Below are 17,856 nucleotides of genomic sequence, written 5' to 3'. Positions count from 1 at the left end.
TAGGAAAGTCCATGTCTTAATTATTTATATTAATATAACTGATAAAACTAAGAATGCGTATTACAGTTTATAAGGAACTCTTCTGCAGCAATCTGTTTTTCAGACTAATTAACAGAGTGCTTCATGATTTCAAGCTGGTGGTACTTGCGGCATTGAGTTTGCCTGTAAAGCCTTAAAATGTTCTGCGTGCCATGCAGCTCACCTCCCGGAAGACAAGAAGCTGCCTCTAAGATTCTGCCTTTAGAATTCACTGCTCTGGGTCCCCAGAGGTTTGGCACACATCTGTTGGCGTTAGGGCTGTCACAGAGCCTTCCCGGAGAGACAGACCAGAGCTATTTAATTTTCCTGTACCTGATTTTGAGCAGCTGAAGTCCTTTGACAGAAGAGGATAATAATCCTCACTGCTGCTAATTGGTTACCCCTCCAAAAAATCCTCTTAGGGGGATCGAATTTGGCAGGACATGGTGCCTCCCACCAGATTTGTTCTATTGGCATGCTTTGGTCTGTCACCAAAGATGAACGTGTTCTGGACTGGAGCACACACGTCTTTGTGCTCAGGGGAACATAAAGGCTCAGTGTCAGACTGTGTCACACTTGGTATACTTAAAATAATTTGATTTTTTTTTTTTTTTTTTAACAAAGCTGAGCTCAGATCAGGGAACTTGTAATGAGCTCTGTGCAGAACGTAGTTCTAGGACTCTGGTACCAGATGTAAGAGGTCTGTAATTCTAACAATACAATTTCTTCCAATGTTGTTAACGCTTTCTGAGAAGAGTTCTGACAAAGTTTGTTTAAGTAGAAGTTACACTGTGTAATAAGTTTGTCTTTTTTTTTTCAGTTTATTGAGAGAACATTCAATTGATGGCACTGGCTGGGCTCCAACTAGAACATTAAAGGTACCGTTTCCTTTTAGATACATCCCTTAAACTAGATATACCTTTTCAAATATTTTTATGGACTTGCAGAGTGACAGGTAAGGCAGTTTGCTGTAGAAACAGCTGTGTGGTTTTGTTGTTTTCCAACTTCTGCTGGTGACAATACTGATACAAGTACAGTGCTGAGTGTAGAAACTTTTGCTAGCTTTAGTGTAGCTGTTTTGACTGATAAAAAGTTTAAAAGAATGATAGGACTACAGATGACCCCGAAAAACCACTCTCACTAAAGATGATGAGATTTCTTCATGGTTTTTAAACCCAGGCAACAAATACAAGAGCACGATGTCAGCAGGACTAACAGTAATCCATAGCCCTGCGATTTCCATTGCGTTTACATTTCTGACAGATCAATAGGCTGTCTTACAATTTTTTTTTTTTTGTATGGAGAAGATTGGCAAAGTGTAAAAGGTCACAGTGCATTTGGGAGAAACGCCACATGGCACATAGAATTAGACTGTGCTGCCTTGAATTTTGTTTCATCCCAAGTGTTTGAAGGAGTGAGCAACATGTCTGTACTTAAATACCGTGTAAGTGGGGCAGTCTTAGCTGTCCTAATAACTCCGGGAGGGAACTAACTGCCACCATGATCGCAGAATAGCTTCAGAGGTTGCTCCCCTAACAGCTGGGCAGAGCTAACAAGTTCAGAGCCATAGCTCCTATATGAAATACTTTTGGGGTGGTCACAAAGGACATCTGCTTCACTGCAGTGACTGCTCTTGTCTGGAGATAGAAGGCAGTTTGTTTCCATTTGCTGCTATATGATCTTGCTGTCAGAAGAGTCTTGCAGAGCATTGAGCAATAATTTCTGTAGCTCTTAGCAGGAAACCCAACAGAATTGGTTCTTAAGGAGCACTAGTAAGGTTGATGAAGGGTACACATCAGGTATTTTTCTTTTTAAAAGGCAAATTCGAAAATAATTTTATCGAATACTTAATCTCCTTTTTGGAGCTATGCAACTTCTTTGTCTCTAAAAATCTCTTCATGAGCGATCTGATTTCTTGTAAAAGTGAAGTAGAATCAGTGTGTGTTCTTTTGTGTTTTTTCTCTTTGCTTATTTTTCATCAGTAAATATGATGTTTTATTAGCTTAAATCAAGACATGGGGTAATTAAATTAACTGGTTCTGTTCCTGTATTTCATTCCCAGAGAAAGTTTTTTGACTACCGATGTTTAAGCTTCAGACAATTAAAAAATTACTGTACCAATACTAAAACTTGCCAAGAATGCACACAGATTTTTCTGTTCTAGCTTTGTTTATGGTATTTCTCTGGGAGATTAAAGAACTGCTGCGTGTTAAGCCCCTGGATGCAAATAATTATTGACACTGTGCATTTGACTTCCTATCCTCAGTGAGGACGGAAGATGCGTATTAATTTTCTTTTCCGTTCTATTCTTGCATCAGTTTACTAATTGCATGTGATTCATTTCAAAGAGGAAACATCCTGGAACCTCAGCTTCCAGGAGAGTCAAATTACTTATTATTTAAGCAAATTATTTATGAAGTAATTTAGGGCATTTTTACCTTCTATAAGTTAAAGTAAAATAAATCTAGCATCCCATTTGGATTTACTTACTCCCATTGGACATTGAAGCACCACAAATACAGGGTCACATTTTATAGCTTAAAATCTGTAAAGTTTATCATTCTATGCCTTCTGTTTTCAGAGAGTCCATTTTAAATATGCAGTTTCAGGACGTGTTCTCTCACCTGTTGTGTAATCACTCCCTGTGATTTTTGACATGTCATCACAAAGCAGAATTCCTGCCCGTCGGTCCTGACTTCAGAGTTGTGCCTCTCCAGAAACGTGGTGATAGTATCATTGCTCTAATGGCAAAACAGCCTCAAAAAGTCAAGCAGAAATGGCCACTGGGGATGTTGGGAATCTGCAAGCTCTGTTCCCAGAGCAGTGCTGTTGAAGTGTGGTGTCCAAGTGCTCAGACTGCAGGCTACGTGCAGTTCTGAGATGGAAAACACAGAATTGTGCTGGTTTATCTGCAGCATAGGCGCACAAACAAGGGATTTGCCATTTACATTAATGATTCTGTAGTAGGTACGTGATTGCTGCACACCGGAGAATTACATGGAGCAGTGTGCGAGGGTGACTGGTGGCAAACTGAAGCCATTCGATCCGACACGGCTTGCTTTCATCTCCGCACCCACTAATCCAGCCTTCCTGAATCCATTCCAACACTCGGGCACTGTGGCTGGGAGGACATTGGTCATCTCCCCAGGCTGAATACCATGTGAATTTGCGCGGTAGCACTATGGAAAATATCCAGTCCTGGCCAGTGGCAGATGTGAAAGTCAGTGTTTTGTACTCCACTCACTGAGAATACAAAGGCAGCCTGGTTTGTGGAGGAATAGTGCCCGACTTCGTCAAGTACTGTACTCTTAAATACTGCTGAAATATTTTCTTGGAGAATGGGCAGGATGTATTGGATTTCTATGAGAAATACTGTCAAACATTGCTGATGCAACCATTCGAAGTGCATTAATAAAGCTATTTAAATGGATAAGAAAAACCTCAAAAGCCACAGGCACAAACCAAACCAGCTTGGCTGTAGGCTTTCTGCTACCAGATCCATTCGTATGTTATATGCTTAACCTTTCAGAGGACTTAAGCTTTACAACTTTCAGATTGTCCAATCTTCCACATCCTTGCGGTGGCAGCAGAGCTCTTGAATGAAAAATCCTTTGAAATAAACTACTGTGACTTTCTTTTTTCTTTTTTTTTTTTTTTTTTTACACTTTTGGTATCAAGCATGGTGCTTTCTTCCACTTCCCATTGCTGAACGTGTTTGCATGGACTGGAGGGAGGTGCAGCCTGTGTGTGCTAGGGAAGGAGATAAGGAATGTGCCTGGATTAGATATGTTCTAAGCAAGTTGTAAGGAAAGTTGGGTTTTAACCCTGAAGAAGATCATGAGTAGGTTAATATTTCTAAAACAATCTATATTTTAGCACCAGTGATGCAATTGCAAATATTGTCTGTATCCATAGAAACACTCCTGAGCCCTAAATTCTCAGATAACTTCTGGTAGCAGCTTGCTCCATAGAGCAGGGACTATGTAAAAACCAATGCAATACTTCCTGAGTGATCTTCCCGGGTAATCTTTTGCTTCTTTAGAGCCAGCAGGATCTCACTAACCTTTCTGTCTCTGAACCATGAGGTCCTGCATTGTTTTACTTGCATACTTCTCTCTAAAATAGTGTTCAGAAATTGGGGGGCTGCAGAAGCCTCCTTATGCCCCTGCTGGGACTAGCTGGATAGTTTGCTTTTCTCCTCTTTTAGGTCTGATCGTCTAAGCTGGACTTACCCAGGTGGAAAGTGAATAGCTGGCTTTAATTCATTCAATTCTCAGATTTTTTACTTTACTAAAGCTACCAGCTTTTAAATAGATACCTGCTATGAAATAGCAGCATTGCTCTGTCTCTGACAGCCTGCTTTTTGTACCCTCAGTAGTTCCAATTTTGGACTCAAAAGTGCTTTGGTAGCTGCTGTTATTCCGCAACAAGCACCTCCTCGTGCCTTGTTCACCATGACTGTCATCTGCCTGGTTAAGGCAGGCCCCCCTGGCGCTCATCAGCTTTTTCTCAAATGCTTGTTTTGACTTTGCTGTGAAGTTATCTCAAGCGATTGATTAAAAAAAGAAAAAAGGCGGATCCATGTATTGTGATCGACTAATTGGTTCTAAAAGTCAAGCTGTTTATTCTGCAGCTATCTCCAATGAGCTACAACTGGAAATTGGTCAGTGACTGATTTATGAACCATAAAAATAAAGCACTTACGTGCAACTCTGACTCCAGAGGGCTGCGCATGGTAATGTTAATAACAGTGTTTTAAAATTAATGATGAACGTTCAAAGGAGTATTTGGTCTTTTTTTTTTTTTTTTTTTTTTTTTTTTTTTTTTTTCTGAAACCCAGCTTTGATGTGGCTACAGTGGGTTTCAGATAACTGGAGGACTGTTTTCTGTAGGGTTTTCATGTTTGCTGCTAGGATGCACATGCATTTCAGTTCTTAGTTAAAGTATTTTAAAGAGCTGTTTTTGTCATGTTTGTGGCACTGCTGTCGGTAGAGATATGAGCAGGAGTGGGAATCATCAAGGTTTTCTTCAGCTATTGCTGTGCAGGCAGCTTTTTGTACCAGCCTGTAGGAAAACAACACTTCTTTTCAGCAATTTCCCATAACTTCAGATACCAGGCTACGAAATATCTGTTTGCGTTATTAGATAATTAATAAAAAAGGTATTAAAGGAATTAAGGCTCATTTGAAATTAACTATCGTTATTTGAAGTTTATCCATAAGAGGTTTGCTGATTTAATTAGCATTTATTATTAACTGGGAAAATGTCCTGTTTGTATTTGTTCTGCTGTTGTCTTCAGGCAATGAAGTTATCTTATTTGAAATCATGCAAATGTCAAACTGTAGTGTCGCGGAGAAATAAATCAGAAGGTCTTGACTTAATTTTTCCACTTACCAATGTTTAAGCATAGTTTTAAAAGCTTTGGTGTAAGCACAAAGCTTTCATTCATTGTCTTAATGAAAATAGGTGGTCTGCTGTCAAAATTGTATGCAATTAGTGTAGAGGAGTCTTTTAAACTGACAGTGACTGTCACTGCCTTCAAGATGAAGAGGAAAAGAGTAAGCCTGTATGTTCTGTGCTGTTCTAATTCAGTTCTTGCTGCTGCTGCTACTTCTTTCTCAGCCAGCGTTGCGGTAATGCTGTTTTCTGTCACACTGGTAGAATTGCACCTGATTCGTTTTGTGCTATTGATTTATCCAAATCCCACCTTGCAAAGGGCCTTCATGCTGTATGCAGAAGCATTGAAGCACCTGCTTGTCAAAGCTGCCTTTCTAGATGGGATATGTTCATCCCCCGTATTGGCAAGGCAAGGAAGAGAAATTTGCCAAAACAAGAAAACTGGAGGCTCGATGGCTGTACCAAAGAGCACAGATGCCAGCTCTTACTGTGCAGGAGCATCAGAAAGTAAGGCACAGCTTAGCAAGGAGATCCCCGATTTAATGAGTCTTAAAGCCAGCTTCTGGGATCTTCTTGGACGTGCTTATCGAGATTACAAACCTGAGCTCCTGGAAAATGATGTGCAGTTCAGGAGGGAGGTGAGCTGTGTTAGGCTCAGGGCTCTGTACCTGTTTGTATCAGGAGCACTGAGAAGAGCCATATCCCCCAGTGCGTGGCCACAGTCTCACTGTGTGCCAGTTCCAAATACTGCATTAGGCAGAAGATTGCCCCCCTTTTTTTTTTTTTTTTTTTTTCAGCTATCTGTAAAGGAAAGCAAGCCTGTTGGCCGCTGAGTGTCCCTGAGGGACGTCCCTGCTGCGTATGGTCTCCTGCTGCATATGGTCCCTGTCCCCACAGGTCCTGATGACAGCTTCCCTCAGAGCACTGGGAGTATTTGTAGTGTTCTCCCTTCATGTAGGCTGAAAAGAGCAGTCAAATAGCCAAATACAGTGTCATCTCTCCCCAAGCCCTGGAGATGAGCAGGGTTGTTTGGGTGTCTGCCTGGCTGGTTGAAGAAGGGGATTTCTGCTGAAATTAAGGCTTTTCCAGGTCTCGTTTAGAAGGCAGTGCATCTGCAGGCTGTTGTCTAAACGTCCTGTTAGAGCCCGCAGTATGTTAGCAAATAATACGGCATTTCTTCATCTCCTTCCCATGGGCAGTTCCTGATCTAGTTGCAGCTCCTGGTCTGGCTGCAGGCTGCCTGCCTTGATGCTGCAAACTGCTGTGTGTTGAAAACAAAGCCATCTCCTTCAAACCTCTGCTCTCTTCTCGTCACTGCAACAGGGACAGAGCCCCCAGTCGTGCTGCCCATTGCTAAAGCCATCTGCCCACGGTGTGCTGAGGAGGAACAGGGACCAGTGGCAGGTTACAGCAGCCCAGCAGGACTGTGTCCTCCTGGCATGCTTCTTGTATCTTCTGAGATACTGAAGGCAATGTGAGTGTTGCAGAAGACAGCTCTAGAGAAGCAGCAATAAACTAAGTGGATGGATAAAGAAGGAACAGTAATTTAGCAAGCAGGAAGCAGAGGCAGGTCCAGAAGAGAGGCTTTGAACCAGTAAAGGGTGGGTGGATTGGGAAGGACCTAAGAGCCCTTTTGAGGGCTGCAGGTTCTCAACAATGAGGATGGGAGGTGCACCATTCTTCTTCCAAATATAAGGAGTGCCTTGGCGTTGGAGGAGCTCCTGGTGGTTCTGAGCCTCCTTTCTGGTATGGTTTGGAGAGTGTTGCAATCTTTGTTCTCCAAAGTGCTTAAAATGTCCATTGTTGTTGCTTTCACTACTTTCCCTTTCTCCTCCACCTCTGAAAATTGAATAAGCGGCAGACAAACACCATCAGACCTCTAGCGTTCATTAAAGAAAAGTTATAAACCTCTGCATATGGTCTTCTGGGTAGGTCTGACACGATTGTATTTTTCTCAAAATAAGCTTTGGGAAGTTTTTCTGCAGGAGCATGTTGCGTTGTAGCTTGATTTTATAAATCTGTTTTACCAATTCTGTCAGGTTTGATTTTCTCTCTGTACGTGCCAAAACCGGTGAAAATACTTGGACAAGTCAATCTCCTATGATAACCTCTGCTTCGTAGAGAAAATTTCTGCAAATCCTTTTTCGCTCTTAAAGGGCTCTGGCATTTAAAATGTATTTAAATATTTGCTCTAAACACTGTTGCTGTTATTACTAGTGCTTTTTTAGAGTGATTCAGAAGGACAGTGTAGTACATTGTAAGCCCAATTAAAATGTGCTTGTTTTCCCCAAATTGTTGATTTCTAAAATGCACAATTTGTGTTGAACTTTAATCAGTTGAGTAGTCTGGTCTCCAGAGAGCGATCACTTCGGCATACATAATCACGGTGGAGTAGTTCATTAAGAGTTCCCCTGGGAACAACTTCCCCCAGATTATCTGCTGGCTCCCGAGTAACCTTGGGGACAAAAGTCAAGGAGTCAAGAACAAAAGTAGGGGATTTTAGCTGAGCGCTCCTGCCTGCTTGGCAATTCACAGCTGCCTTAGTCTGGGAGAGGAACAGACGATAATTGTTCCTATTTTCTTCCCTCCAGTATGTTTGAGCACAGAAGCAGTCGTTTTCCAGCCTTCCTCCTGTTTTTTTTGTGTTTGCTAACTGGGGCAGCTCATGCCATTTAAGTTCCCCAAAGCCCTCCGAGTGAGCTGCTGCTATGGTTGTTGGGGAGGCGCGAGCTGGGACTGCGGGCACATGAGAACCCAGGTTGCTGTTGTGATTGATGGAGGAAAGCTGACGTTCCCCACACCCCCTTCCTGCGGGTGGAAGCAGTGTTTTACCCAGCACGGGCATTTTGCAAGACATTTTAGCAATGTTACGTGTAAGATTAGAGGAGCAGGATGGGGAGAGGCAATGTTAAAACATGAACTTTGTGTTTGGGAGAGGACTGCTGCTTAGGAAGGAAGGAAGGTTTTTTTTTCTTAACCCCACTGATAAGTTTTGGGCAGTCAGTTACAGATTAGTGGTTGCAAATGGGTGGTTCGTCCGTGGGGAGAAATGCAGGATGTTTGTGGAGGCATGTTGAAGAGGCAGAAGAAGTCCTCCAAACCCTAGGGAAGGTGGGTCTGGGTGGGACAAAGGATGCTTGGCTTTGTAGGCTGTGATGAAGGGAGAAAGAAGAGCTGACAGAAGGTGAATGGAGCTGGAAATCATCCTGGGCTGGTCTGCAGGCAGAGAGGAGTGAGCTACCCCCTGGCTTTCAGCATGCTGAGTTCGCAGATGTGATTTTCCCTTTCCAAACGGTGAGCTGCGAAGCCTGGCATGTGTTCTACAGGAGCTACTACACTTCATTTTTTGAAGTCTCCTGTCAGACATCAGCGTGTTTAAATGACTGCTGCTGCTGCTTTCATTGATAGGAATGGGTTAAACTGTTAATACATAAAAAATGGTTTAGCAAAGGGCTTTAATTTAATTAGCCTAATAGATCAGAAATCCTCCTTGAATCTCTAAAGAAGTTTCTTTGATCGGAAGTTCATTAGCTGCTTTTGTCTGGCCTGTTCCCTGCTTAATTTGATGTATTAAACATACTTTGCCTGCTCAAGGAAAGCCTTAATTTACAATTTACATGTTTGCTTGCCCTTCAAAAGAACTGCTGTGTGGTTGTTTTCCTTCAGACATCCGAAAGCTGGAGCTGAACACTTGTCTCTGACATGGTTTCAATGGCATCGCTTTTGTGAAGTGGTTGTGAGAACTGCCACTTGTGCATATTCGGTGACTAACTGAATTAGGGCCTCCTACAAGGGCAAGCCTTGGAGAGTCCCCAGCCTCAGGAGAGGCTATTTCAGAGGCTGTACTTAGCGTTTTGCATCTTTGCTCTTGAACTTTAAATGTCGCTGCAGCAGCGGATTTTTTTCCCCTCATTTGGCATGCCAGAAATAAACCTGCGGGCAGGGATTTCATCTAACTTCTCACTCAGATGCAATACAGAATTACCCACGAGTGAAAAGGGGCTGTTACAAAGGGTTATTTCCAGCAGCCTGTTGATCTCTGAGCTGCTTCTGTTGGTTGACTTCACCATCAAAACAGTTATAGTGCTGTGAAAAGGATGCCTTTCCTCTGTTATACCCCCTTTTTTTTTTTTCTCACACTGGGGATTCAACCAGCTGCTCTGCTGGGCTCCTTAGTTCAGGTGTGATATTTGTAGCTCCCAATTAACAGAGCAGAAGGGAATTAAAAAAAACCACCACCACTCATACCTGCGATGTTAAGCACATGGAAGCAAATAGAAAAATACATTGTAAAGGACACAGCCTCTCCAGTTTGCACTGTGAACATGCAGATTCCCATGCTCGATTCTCTTTTAAAGGTGTTTTTTTTTTTTTTTTTTTTTTTTCCTCAAAGTTTTGGGAGTGAGAAAAGTGCTAGTGAAGCAGAGCAGCATAAAGGTGTGGATGCTTAAGATTTGAAGGCAGCCCCACCTGTGTATGGTAGTCATTAAAATTACCATACATAAAAACCTCCTGCTTTCAGAGCATTTCAGCCAGAAGTTCAGTCGATGTCTGTAGCTAGGGCTGATACGTTACATTAAAGGAGAACTGAAGCTTAGCTTATTTGAACTGTTAAATCTGTTCTTTGCCTTGCAAATCCGTTCAGTTCGGCAGGAAAACATGAAGCATTCGGGCTCATCTGCATGCAGCTTGCAGCTCTGCCGAAGTCCGTAAAGCAAAGTGATGATTTTTGCAGTACAACAGTGTCAAGTTTTGCAAATCCAAAATCCTTGTTTCACTGCTGCTCAGCTGTTCCACCCCACCTCTCTTTCTCAGTACTCAAGATTGAAATCTGGGCTAGCCTCAAGCTCACAACAACAAGTGTTGTCCTCTAGTAGTAATTTAGCATTATTTATTGTGGAACGCTGCAACGGCATAAAATGAATCCAGCGAATCCTAAACCTTGAATAGGTGGAAACATATTTTAAGAATCTCACATGTAACTTGTTCAGTGAGAATAATAACGCTCCTTTTATGCTTTTGGTTTCTAGAATGGCTGTGAAAACGTACAGCACTTTGAAAGCTTATAGCCTTAGAGAGGTTTTTGCTATTTTTTGATGGAATTCTCTGCAAAGCCACCTTGAATTAAATAATCAAAGATCCTGAAGCCTTAAAAACAGGGTTCAACATCTGAGAATTTGGGAGCAATTTAGGGAGACTGAAAAATGTGGTGTTTACTGAATGACGTGGGAGACAAAACTGAGAAAAATTACATTTCTGTCTTGAGTTGCAACGTCTACTTGGATAACATGCAGCTTGGGACTGCTTGTTTTGGAGCAGAACCAGTGCTGTTGAGGGAGTGTGAGCCTCCTCTTGGGGAGGCTTGGGGAAACCTGAGGCTGTAACACTTGGAAAGGATGCCTGAAAGGTAGGAGGAGGTGAGCTGATCGGGGTTTTGGAATCCATGTGAATGAGTTGCTCTTTTGGCCAGTTATAGCCGTGCTGGTAGGTAACAGTTGTAAAGGTTTTGCAACCTTGGCAGTGCCATCTGGGCATTCAGGCAGGATTTGGAAGTGGGCAGACCCCTTACTAGGGTGAGCTCCTTGTGCCACTTTTTGGGACGTTTTCTAACACTCAGGATCCTAATTCTGCATGGCATTCCCCCGGCCACAGTCTGCTGCTACACATTGTGGATAAAAGAGAACCCTTCATTTATTCTGTCCTCTTCAAGTAGAGGAGAGCAAATCACCGTGCTGTGGTGATGCCATGGAAGGACAGTGGAGTGGAAGCTGAGACCTTCGTGCCTGTCCTACTCTCCAGGCTCCCCACACTGCTGAAATCCTCCTCTCATCGGTGACTTTCCTCTTGCACCACCGTGCTGTTTGAGTAGTTTATCCCTGGCTTTGCAGGACAGAGCTGTCCTTAATGCCATGGTTTGCTACCCTCTGCTACGCCCAGCTACAGTGATTGTAGCTGAGCAGCAAACAGAGGACTGCAGTAAAGGACAAAATGAGGGCTTTCATCCACTCTTTGGAGTAGTCTGCTTTCTCTTACTTCCCAAAGACCTGCCAGCAGGGTTGGTTGGGAGCAGAGCTGACTGCTCAGCACTGCAGTCTTCAAATATATGAGAAACTAATTTTTAGATATCTCAGGTGTGCCCTTTATTTTGCAGTTTGTGTTCATGCTGCCAGAGAAGATGAGGAATATATTTGAAAGAGTCACTGTCCTTGCCCCAGCTGCTGGTTTCAGAAGCTCCATTAGGAGAAGACACAAACTAGAAGTTCTCGGTGGCAGTGTCAGCTCTACCGGGCAGCTTTGCGTTAGTAAAAGTAGCTGCACTGAGCACGTTGTTTCTGCAAGATCAAAGGAAAATGGGGTTGTAAGAGGCTGTTGTTCAGATAATGCTGACATGGTGTCTTTTACATTAGGACATAATTGGATAGCATTTTTAGGGGATATGGATTTCTGTGGTCCTCCACTTTCAGCTAATGTGCCCAGAACAGGAAACAAGCAGAAATACGCTCGTTTATTGGAGCTTTTTAGCTGTGGCGAGGCACTTTTTCCTTTGAGGCTACATTGTGAAGGGTACATCTTAGCCATGAAACAATTAACGTGCGGTCTTTGTCCCACTAGTGAAAAACAGGCAGTGTGGATTTTGTCAGTAGGCATTCAAGTGCTAGCTGGCTGCAAGAGCAGGGCGTGCAGCGCTGATCTTGCACAATTGCCTGGTAGGGTTGAGCTCCAGTGCCCATGCTTCACTGGGATTTTGTAGTAGGGAAGTTTAGTTATGTTGCTGCTAAAGAAAGTATGTTTTTCTCTAGAAAGTCTTGGAGTTGGTGGTGGGTGATCCTTTTGAGTCTGTCTCCGTAATATTTAGTTTTTGTGCGTTTTCTTAGTCTTTGAGGCTTGTAATTGAGGATGTTGGCTCCTAGGTCAGTGCTAATGGACCTGTTTTGGAGATGCACACCCCAAAACAAGCTGCATTTGATGACACCAAATGAGGGAACATTTGGAGACAGTTTCCCCTGAAGCTTCCTGTTTTTAGCAACTGCAAATCCTCTCTATTCAAGTATTTTTAAAATAGATGCTTAAAGGCAAGAAAATAATTTGAGACATAGGCTCACATAAGGATGGTATCACTCTGTGCTGTAGTACATCTCAGTCTGTTTTCTCCATCTTGACACAGTTTCAAATATTTGTCTGACATAATTTTATTTTTTTCAATTTTCAGACTGGATTGCTAAATTAAGTTTTATACCCATGGTTTGAACTAAGCAGTGCAGTTCTCAGGTGGTGGCATATAAGGTATTCCTCCTCTCCTTGTGCAGAGAAGCCACAGGAATAAGGCTCCTGTACGCACAGGAAGATCTGAACTTGCACTTGAATATTCAGTATTGATTTTTTGGTGATTTGTAAATATCAGGCATCTATGAGATGTAGAAGCTTTTACAGTATTTTGATTTAAACTAGTAAAAGTTCTTGATCTAGATTTCATTTCCAGTAACTTAATGAATTAATGTAAAAAATAGTTTGTCTGCTTGTTCAAAACGCCTGAAATGCATGCCTGACTGTGCTTTTCTTTTGCAGGACGTTGTCTGGGGATTAAACTCTTTATTTACTGTAAGTAAATGAATATTTTGAATATATCCACTTTCCCTTTTCCTGCCTGTTGTGGTTTCAGCATCACCTCACGTTGCCTCGTAAGGTCATCGTTCCCTTAGACCTCAGTGGGTGTTGTATAAATAAGAATCAGTTTGTGCTTTTGTTAACTGCAGGACTCGTACAGATGGTCTGTACTGGCCATGTTTTCATAGATTTTTACTTTTGGTTGCAAATCTATGACAGGATGTTTTGGTAATGTGTTACTTGGGATCTTCCACAGGCTAAGAGATTCCTTCTGCTGCTTTGCCTGAACTAGGAATTGATCATCACTCAGAAAATTGTGTTGGTGTTTTTAAGAGTGATGTTTAGGAATTAATCACTGTCCTGCAGTCTCAGTGCTTTGAATACTTGCATGTATGCTCAAGGGCATGCAGGGCAGGCTTTGAGAAACTGCCGAAGAGCGTCGCCATGGGCTTTGGAAGTTTTGTTAGCCTCAGGCTGCTCCAGAGAGGAGTAAGTTGATTTAGAAGGTCGGGGAACATTTGCCTTTTCAACAAAGAGTAACTGCATTTCACAGTTAGTCTCCTGTCACATGTTAAGTAAGTGGAGGAAGATGAAATCCAGCGGAGGTACAAAGAAGTCCTTCAGTGGCAGAACTGCACATCCAAATAATCTGTTGGGCAAACAGCAGCAGCGATGGTCATGATGGTCATGCGTCAGGATGGTCATGATGGTCATGATGGTCATGCGTCAGAGGCTGCAGGGGTTTCTCGTGTCCTCTAAGAGCCATGCTTTGCAGCTTGTCTTTTGCATTTCCCTCCCACCCTGCTGCTTAAAAGCAATTTGGCTTTGAAAAGCTGGCTTTTCCGGGGAGAAGTCTGTATCTGTCAGCTGTGCAGATTCTTCTGCCCTTTTCTTGAAGCGGGTGAAAACGAGCCTGAGAGCAGCAAGCTGTTCTCACCTGTGAAATGGTGGCAGTCTTCAACCTGGGAAAATTGGTTTAGACTGCAGGCAGAATAGGGGTTTTTGTGTTTCAGTGTGGTTTTTGTGATGATTCACCTGTTAGCAGCAGCTTGCCTTTCTTTGCTCTTAACCCTTTCTCCTTCCAGAGTTAATATGGAGATGAAATTGATAGACCTGAGATTTATTTTGACTATTTCTGCTTTTTGCATCCCATGTGTCCTTAACTCCTGGGGTCTTTGCAGGCCCTTTCCTTCTGGGCCATGTTTTTACCATTGCCCTAAAATTTCTGGTCTATCAGGCTCTAGGTTAGAGAGAATGAAATTACTTTGCTACTGGAAGTAGCATTAAAGAAACTCTTTTCTGCTTTATCACCAGGCTTTTTGCAGGTCTGAACGTAATTAGGGTTTACTTTACCCTTGAACAGAAATCAACAGCAGTTGTGCTTCCCGAAACTTTGAATGTCCCTTAAAAATTTCATTTAGCACTATCTCTGTATGTGGCGTGCAGCCAGCTTGGGGTCGAGTGCCTCGCTGTGGTTGTCCTTTAATTGACTTGTGATTCAGTTCACAACCACCACATTTATTTGCATTTACCTTTGGCAGGGATACCTACCAAGGCAGGGAGAAAATGGCACTGTGCTTGCTGGTCTTGTTTGCATTGCTTCATTTTCTTGTTCTTTAGGGCTTAGGATTTCTTGTGTAATCACTGAAGGGGGCATGGGGGGAAACCCTATAATGATCTTTGGTTCTTTTCCAGGATCTTTTGAATTTTGACGATCCCTTGAATATTGAGGCTGCAGAGCATCATTTGCGTGACAAGGTGAGTCAGCGGTTTATTTAAAGCATTTTGTTCCCGAACAACTACACACACAGTGCTCTGTGATTCCCAGTCAGTCCTTTTATAGCATTTCAGCTGGTACTTCAGGCAGTAGAGTGACTCAGGGTATCAGAGAGCAGATATTTGAACAAAAATGTGCTTTATCCGAGCAAGTAAACTCAATGTGGTTGTCTTATGTACCATATTACCTTATGGTCAACAATTTGAGCATCCCATCCCCAAAATAGTTGGTCTTTTGCTTCTTGTTTCTAAGATTTTCCCTCATGCTGCATATGCTCTGTGGAGCAAGCGACAGTGAGTTGTTTTGGCACAGCTACATGAGCAGCCTTTAACTTAAAGGCCAGCAAGCACATCTCATTCTTCTGTCTCTACCAAAGTGTGAATTCTGCCTTCACGAGCCTTAACGTTGCATACTGTTATTGAACAATAAGCAATTTGGACATGTTGTGGATGTGTACCTCTCAGCTGAGATGGTGGTGGTGGTACAGATGAACAAATTCCCCTTAAATGCATCTTTGTAGCTGTGTCACCGTGCGTTATATGGGTGCTTACCTTCAGCATATCAAATCTACACGTGGCATGGTCAGGATCACTCATTGAAATTAAACTCTTCAGATACTTTTGGCGAAGTTAACCTTAAAGACTGAACAAAGTTTCTAGGTGGGTATTGATTTGAAGAGTTCGTTGAAAATGCACGTTGAGGCAGTGCACCTTATTTATCCTACTTGGATTGCAAGTTTATCTTTACATCTGTTTACTTCACTAGACTTCGTAGCTATCTGGTATTCATTGGCATTTGGAGGGCTGGGGTGAGACTGTTAGCCTAAGGTGGGAAAAAATAGGTAGAAACTTCTTCTGGAAGTAATTTTATTTACAGTTGTGTTATACCACCTTGGCAAAGAGTGCCAGGGAGCCTTCCAAGCTGCAAAGCGTGGAAAGTCTCAGGCAAAATGGAGCTTGAGGAACAAAAGCAGGCTGGTGGAGGTGGCAGGCTGAAGCACTGTCTTTGTTTGTAGTGCCAGACTGAATTGTTCCAACATCTTGCCAGGGTGTATGCTGCTTGGGAATGGTGAGGCTACGCACCTATTGCTGAGCATCAAATCTGGCACTTGTAACTGCCAGAGGGAAGCAGGCTGACTGTGTGTGGGTAGGTTTCATAAGGAGTGATGCTCCCTAGCACAGTCTCGTGTCAGATCTCCTGAGGCTTTAGAGGTTTGCCAGCCCTGCGAGGCATCAGACAAGCCAGGCAGTAACATCCTCTTCCCAAAGAACGGCGAAGAAATCACTGTCCTGCATCCTCCGACCTTGCTCAGAAACTGGAAATCATGGGAGCCCTAATAGGAAGAACATAAGCTGCTTTTAAAAACACACCTCAGAAAAGGAGAGGTGAGCATTCAAAGTAAGTACTGATGCTCTAAGAGCATGGAAGCTTTTTCAGATGGCAGCAGCTGTAGAAGTCATCAAAGGGAACTTGAGTGTTTTTTGTCAGTCTTCTAAGTTTAAAAAAAAAAATGCACAACTAATTTTTTTTTTTAAACTCCTATGTAGATTCATCACACTCAGTTATATGTGAAATTCGTATTCTACAGTGCTAACTTTTTGTGTTTCTTATCAGAATTTAGTCTTCAGTGCACTTGGTGACACACATTGCTTATTTTTTTAACAGGTATTGTTCTGGGTTATCCAAAGCGTCTCTACAGCATCACAAAACGAAACTAATAATGCTTATCTGGAGAGAATAAATTACGCAAGGGAGAGAAATGGCAGCTTTTACAGATACCGTCAAAGGGTATAACTGCAGCTTGAGTTGGTTCTTGTCTCTCTCGGGCATAGATGTCATCTAGTTTCTGAGCACTGCACTGTGAAGTGAAGCTGCCGTGCTCTGTCCCTCTCAAGAAAATACTTGCAATGCACAATGTGATTCATAAGAGAATTGTAATGAATTTTCCCTGAGACACTCCTACATGCATCATGCAAATATACAGCTGGTGTATACGTAATATATATGTGCACATATGCTATATGCAGGTAGATATGCAAATAGTTCTGCATATGAATGGCTGTGTAGAGGAGATCTTGTAAGAAAATCCCTTAGGCCATTTGACGGTGTGGGACTGTAAAAGTCAAACCAAATGCCCATAGAGTGGTCTTTGTGGTTCTTCTGGAGGAGATGGCTGTTGCACTGACGTCATTTCAGATCGCAGATCCAGCGATCCTTTTGCAGACCTTCAGGCTAAGTGTGGCTGCTTGAGAGGTTAGCAGATAATGTGAAACCTGCTTCTGGTTACTTACAGTGTGGAGCAGGAGTTTGTTCAGCTCCCTGGGCTGGTGTTAGGCCATCAAAACTGACGGCTTTCCTGCAGATCCTGGAAGAAGTCGTGTTTGTAGTCACATCAGAGATATCAAACCCTTATTGTTGATTTTTGGAGAGCAGTTATACCATGTATGTTTACATTACAGACCGGGCTGCAAGGGATGGTTCTCATCTCTCCCTGCTTAAGGAACTGCTTATTTTTTGCATTGCATCTCTGGCTCCTACCAGAGCATATAGCCGTAGCTGTTGGGAAAGGAGTCTTGGTGTAAGATCGGGAAATGATACAAAATTCAGAGCTCAAGTTGTTCAATTAATTGCTGAAAAAAAAAAAAAAAGAAGTCTTACTTGACCAGCTGTGTTAGTGCAGCTTCAGCTCCTAACCCTCGGGGCCTCCTTCAGCTCGAGGAAGGAGCTGTCAGCTACTGAACCTCTTCCCCTGTGGGTTCTGTCAGCCACTGATCATCAAGTCACCTTTAAATGTGTTCTTTGTTTCTACAGTTGTAATAATTCTATACTTCTTCCCCACATGCTCTGCAAGATCTCAGTAACTTTTTGGTAGGGTGTACAACAAACTTCAGCAGTCAACATCCGTTTTCCTAAATGCTGCATGGAGATCACCTCGATGTTCAGCCCTCTACCTCTGTATCCACAGATTACCTTCTGAGAGTGTCCCAAGGCCTTGCTGAGACTCATGGGCTGCTGTCAGCCCTTCCTCCAGCCCTCCCACCTCCCTCCGGAGGCTGGAT

At 42.8% G+C, this 17,856-nt stretch overlaps 1 protein-coding gene across 2 annotated transcripts in view; it reads left to right on the top strand.

The window, feature by feature from the left end:
* Window positions 1-17,856, top strand: part of UBE2F (ubiquitin conjugating enzyme E2 F (putative)) — a 65,549-nt gene that overhangs the window by 27,811 nt on the left and 19,882 nt on the right. Inside the window, exons 7-9 of one of the 2 annotated variants that reach the window (XM_035331760.1) lie at window positions 839-896; window positions 12,982-13,014; window positions 14,716-14,778. In XM_035331760.1, coding sequence (XP_035187651.1) covers window positions 839-896; window positions 12,982-13,014; window positions 14,716-14,778 — 154 coding nt within the window. Of the gene's footprint in view, window positions 1-838; window positions 897-1,420; window positions 2,048-12,981; window positions 13,015-14,715; window positions 14,779-17,856 lie in introns of those variants that run through there. The other variant, XM_035331761.1, reaches the window with a different exon arrangement.

The sequence above is a fragment of the Oxyura jamaicensis genome, chromosome 7 (genome assembly GCF_011077185.1).
Source record: "Oxyura jamaicensis isolate SHBP4307 breed ruddy duck chromosome 7, BPBGC_Ojam_1.0, whole genome shotgun sequence".
In the NCBI taxonomy this organism is placed as follows: domain Eukaryota; kingdom Metazoa; phylum Chordata; class Aves; order Anseriformes; family Anatidae; genus Oxyura; species Oxyura jamaicensis.
The sequence above is the reverse complement of the archived record's forward strand: the minus strand, read 5'-3'. Positions and strand labels throughout refer to the sequence as shown.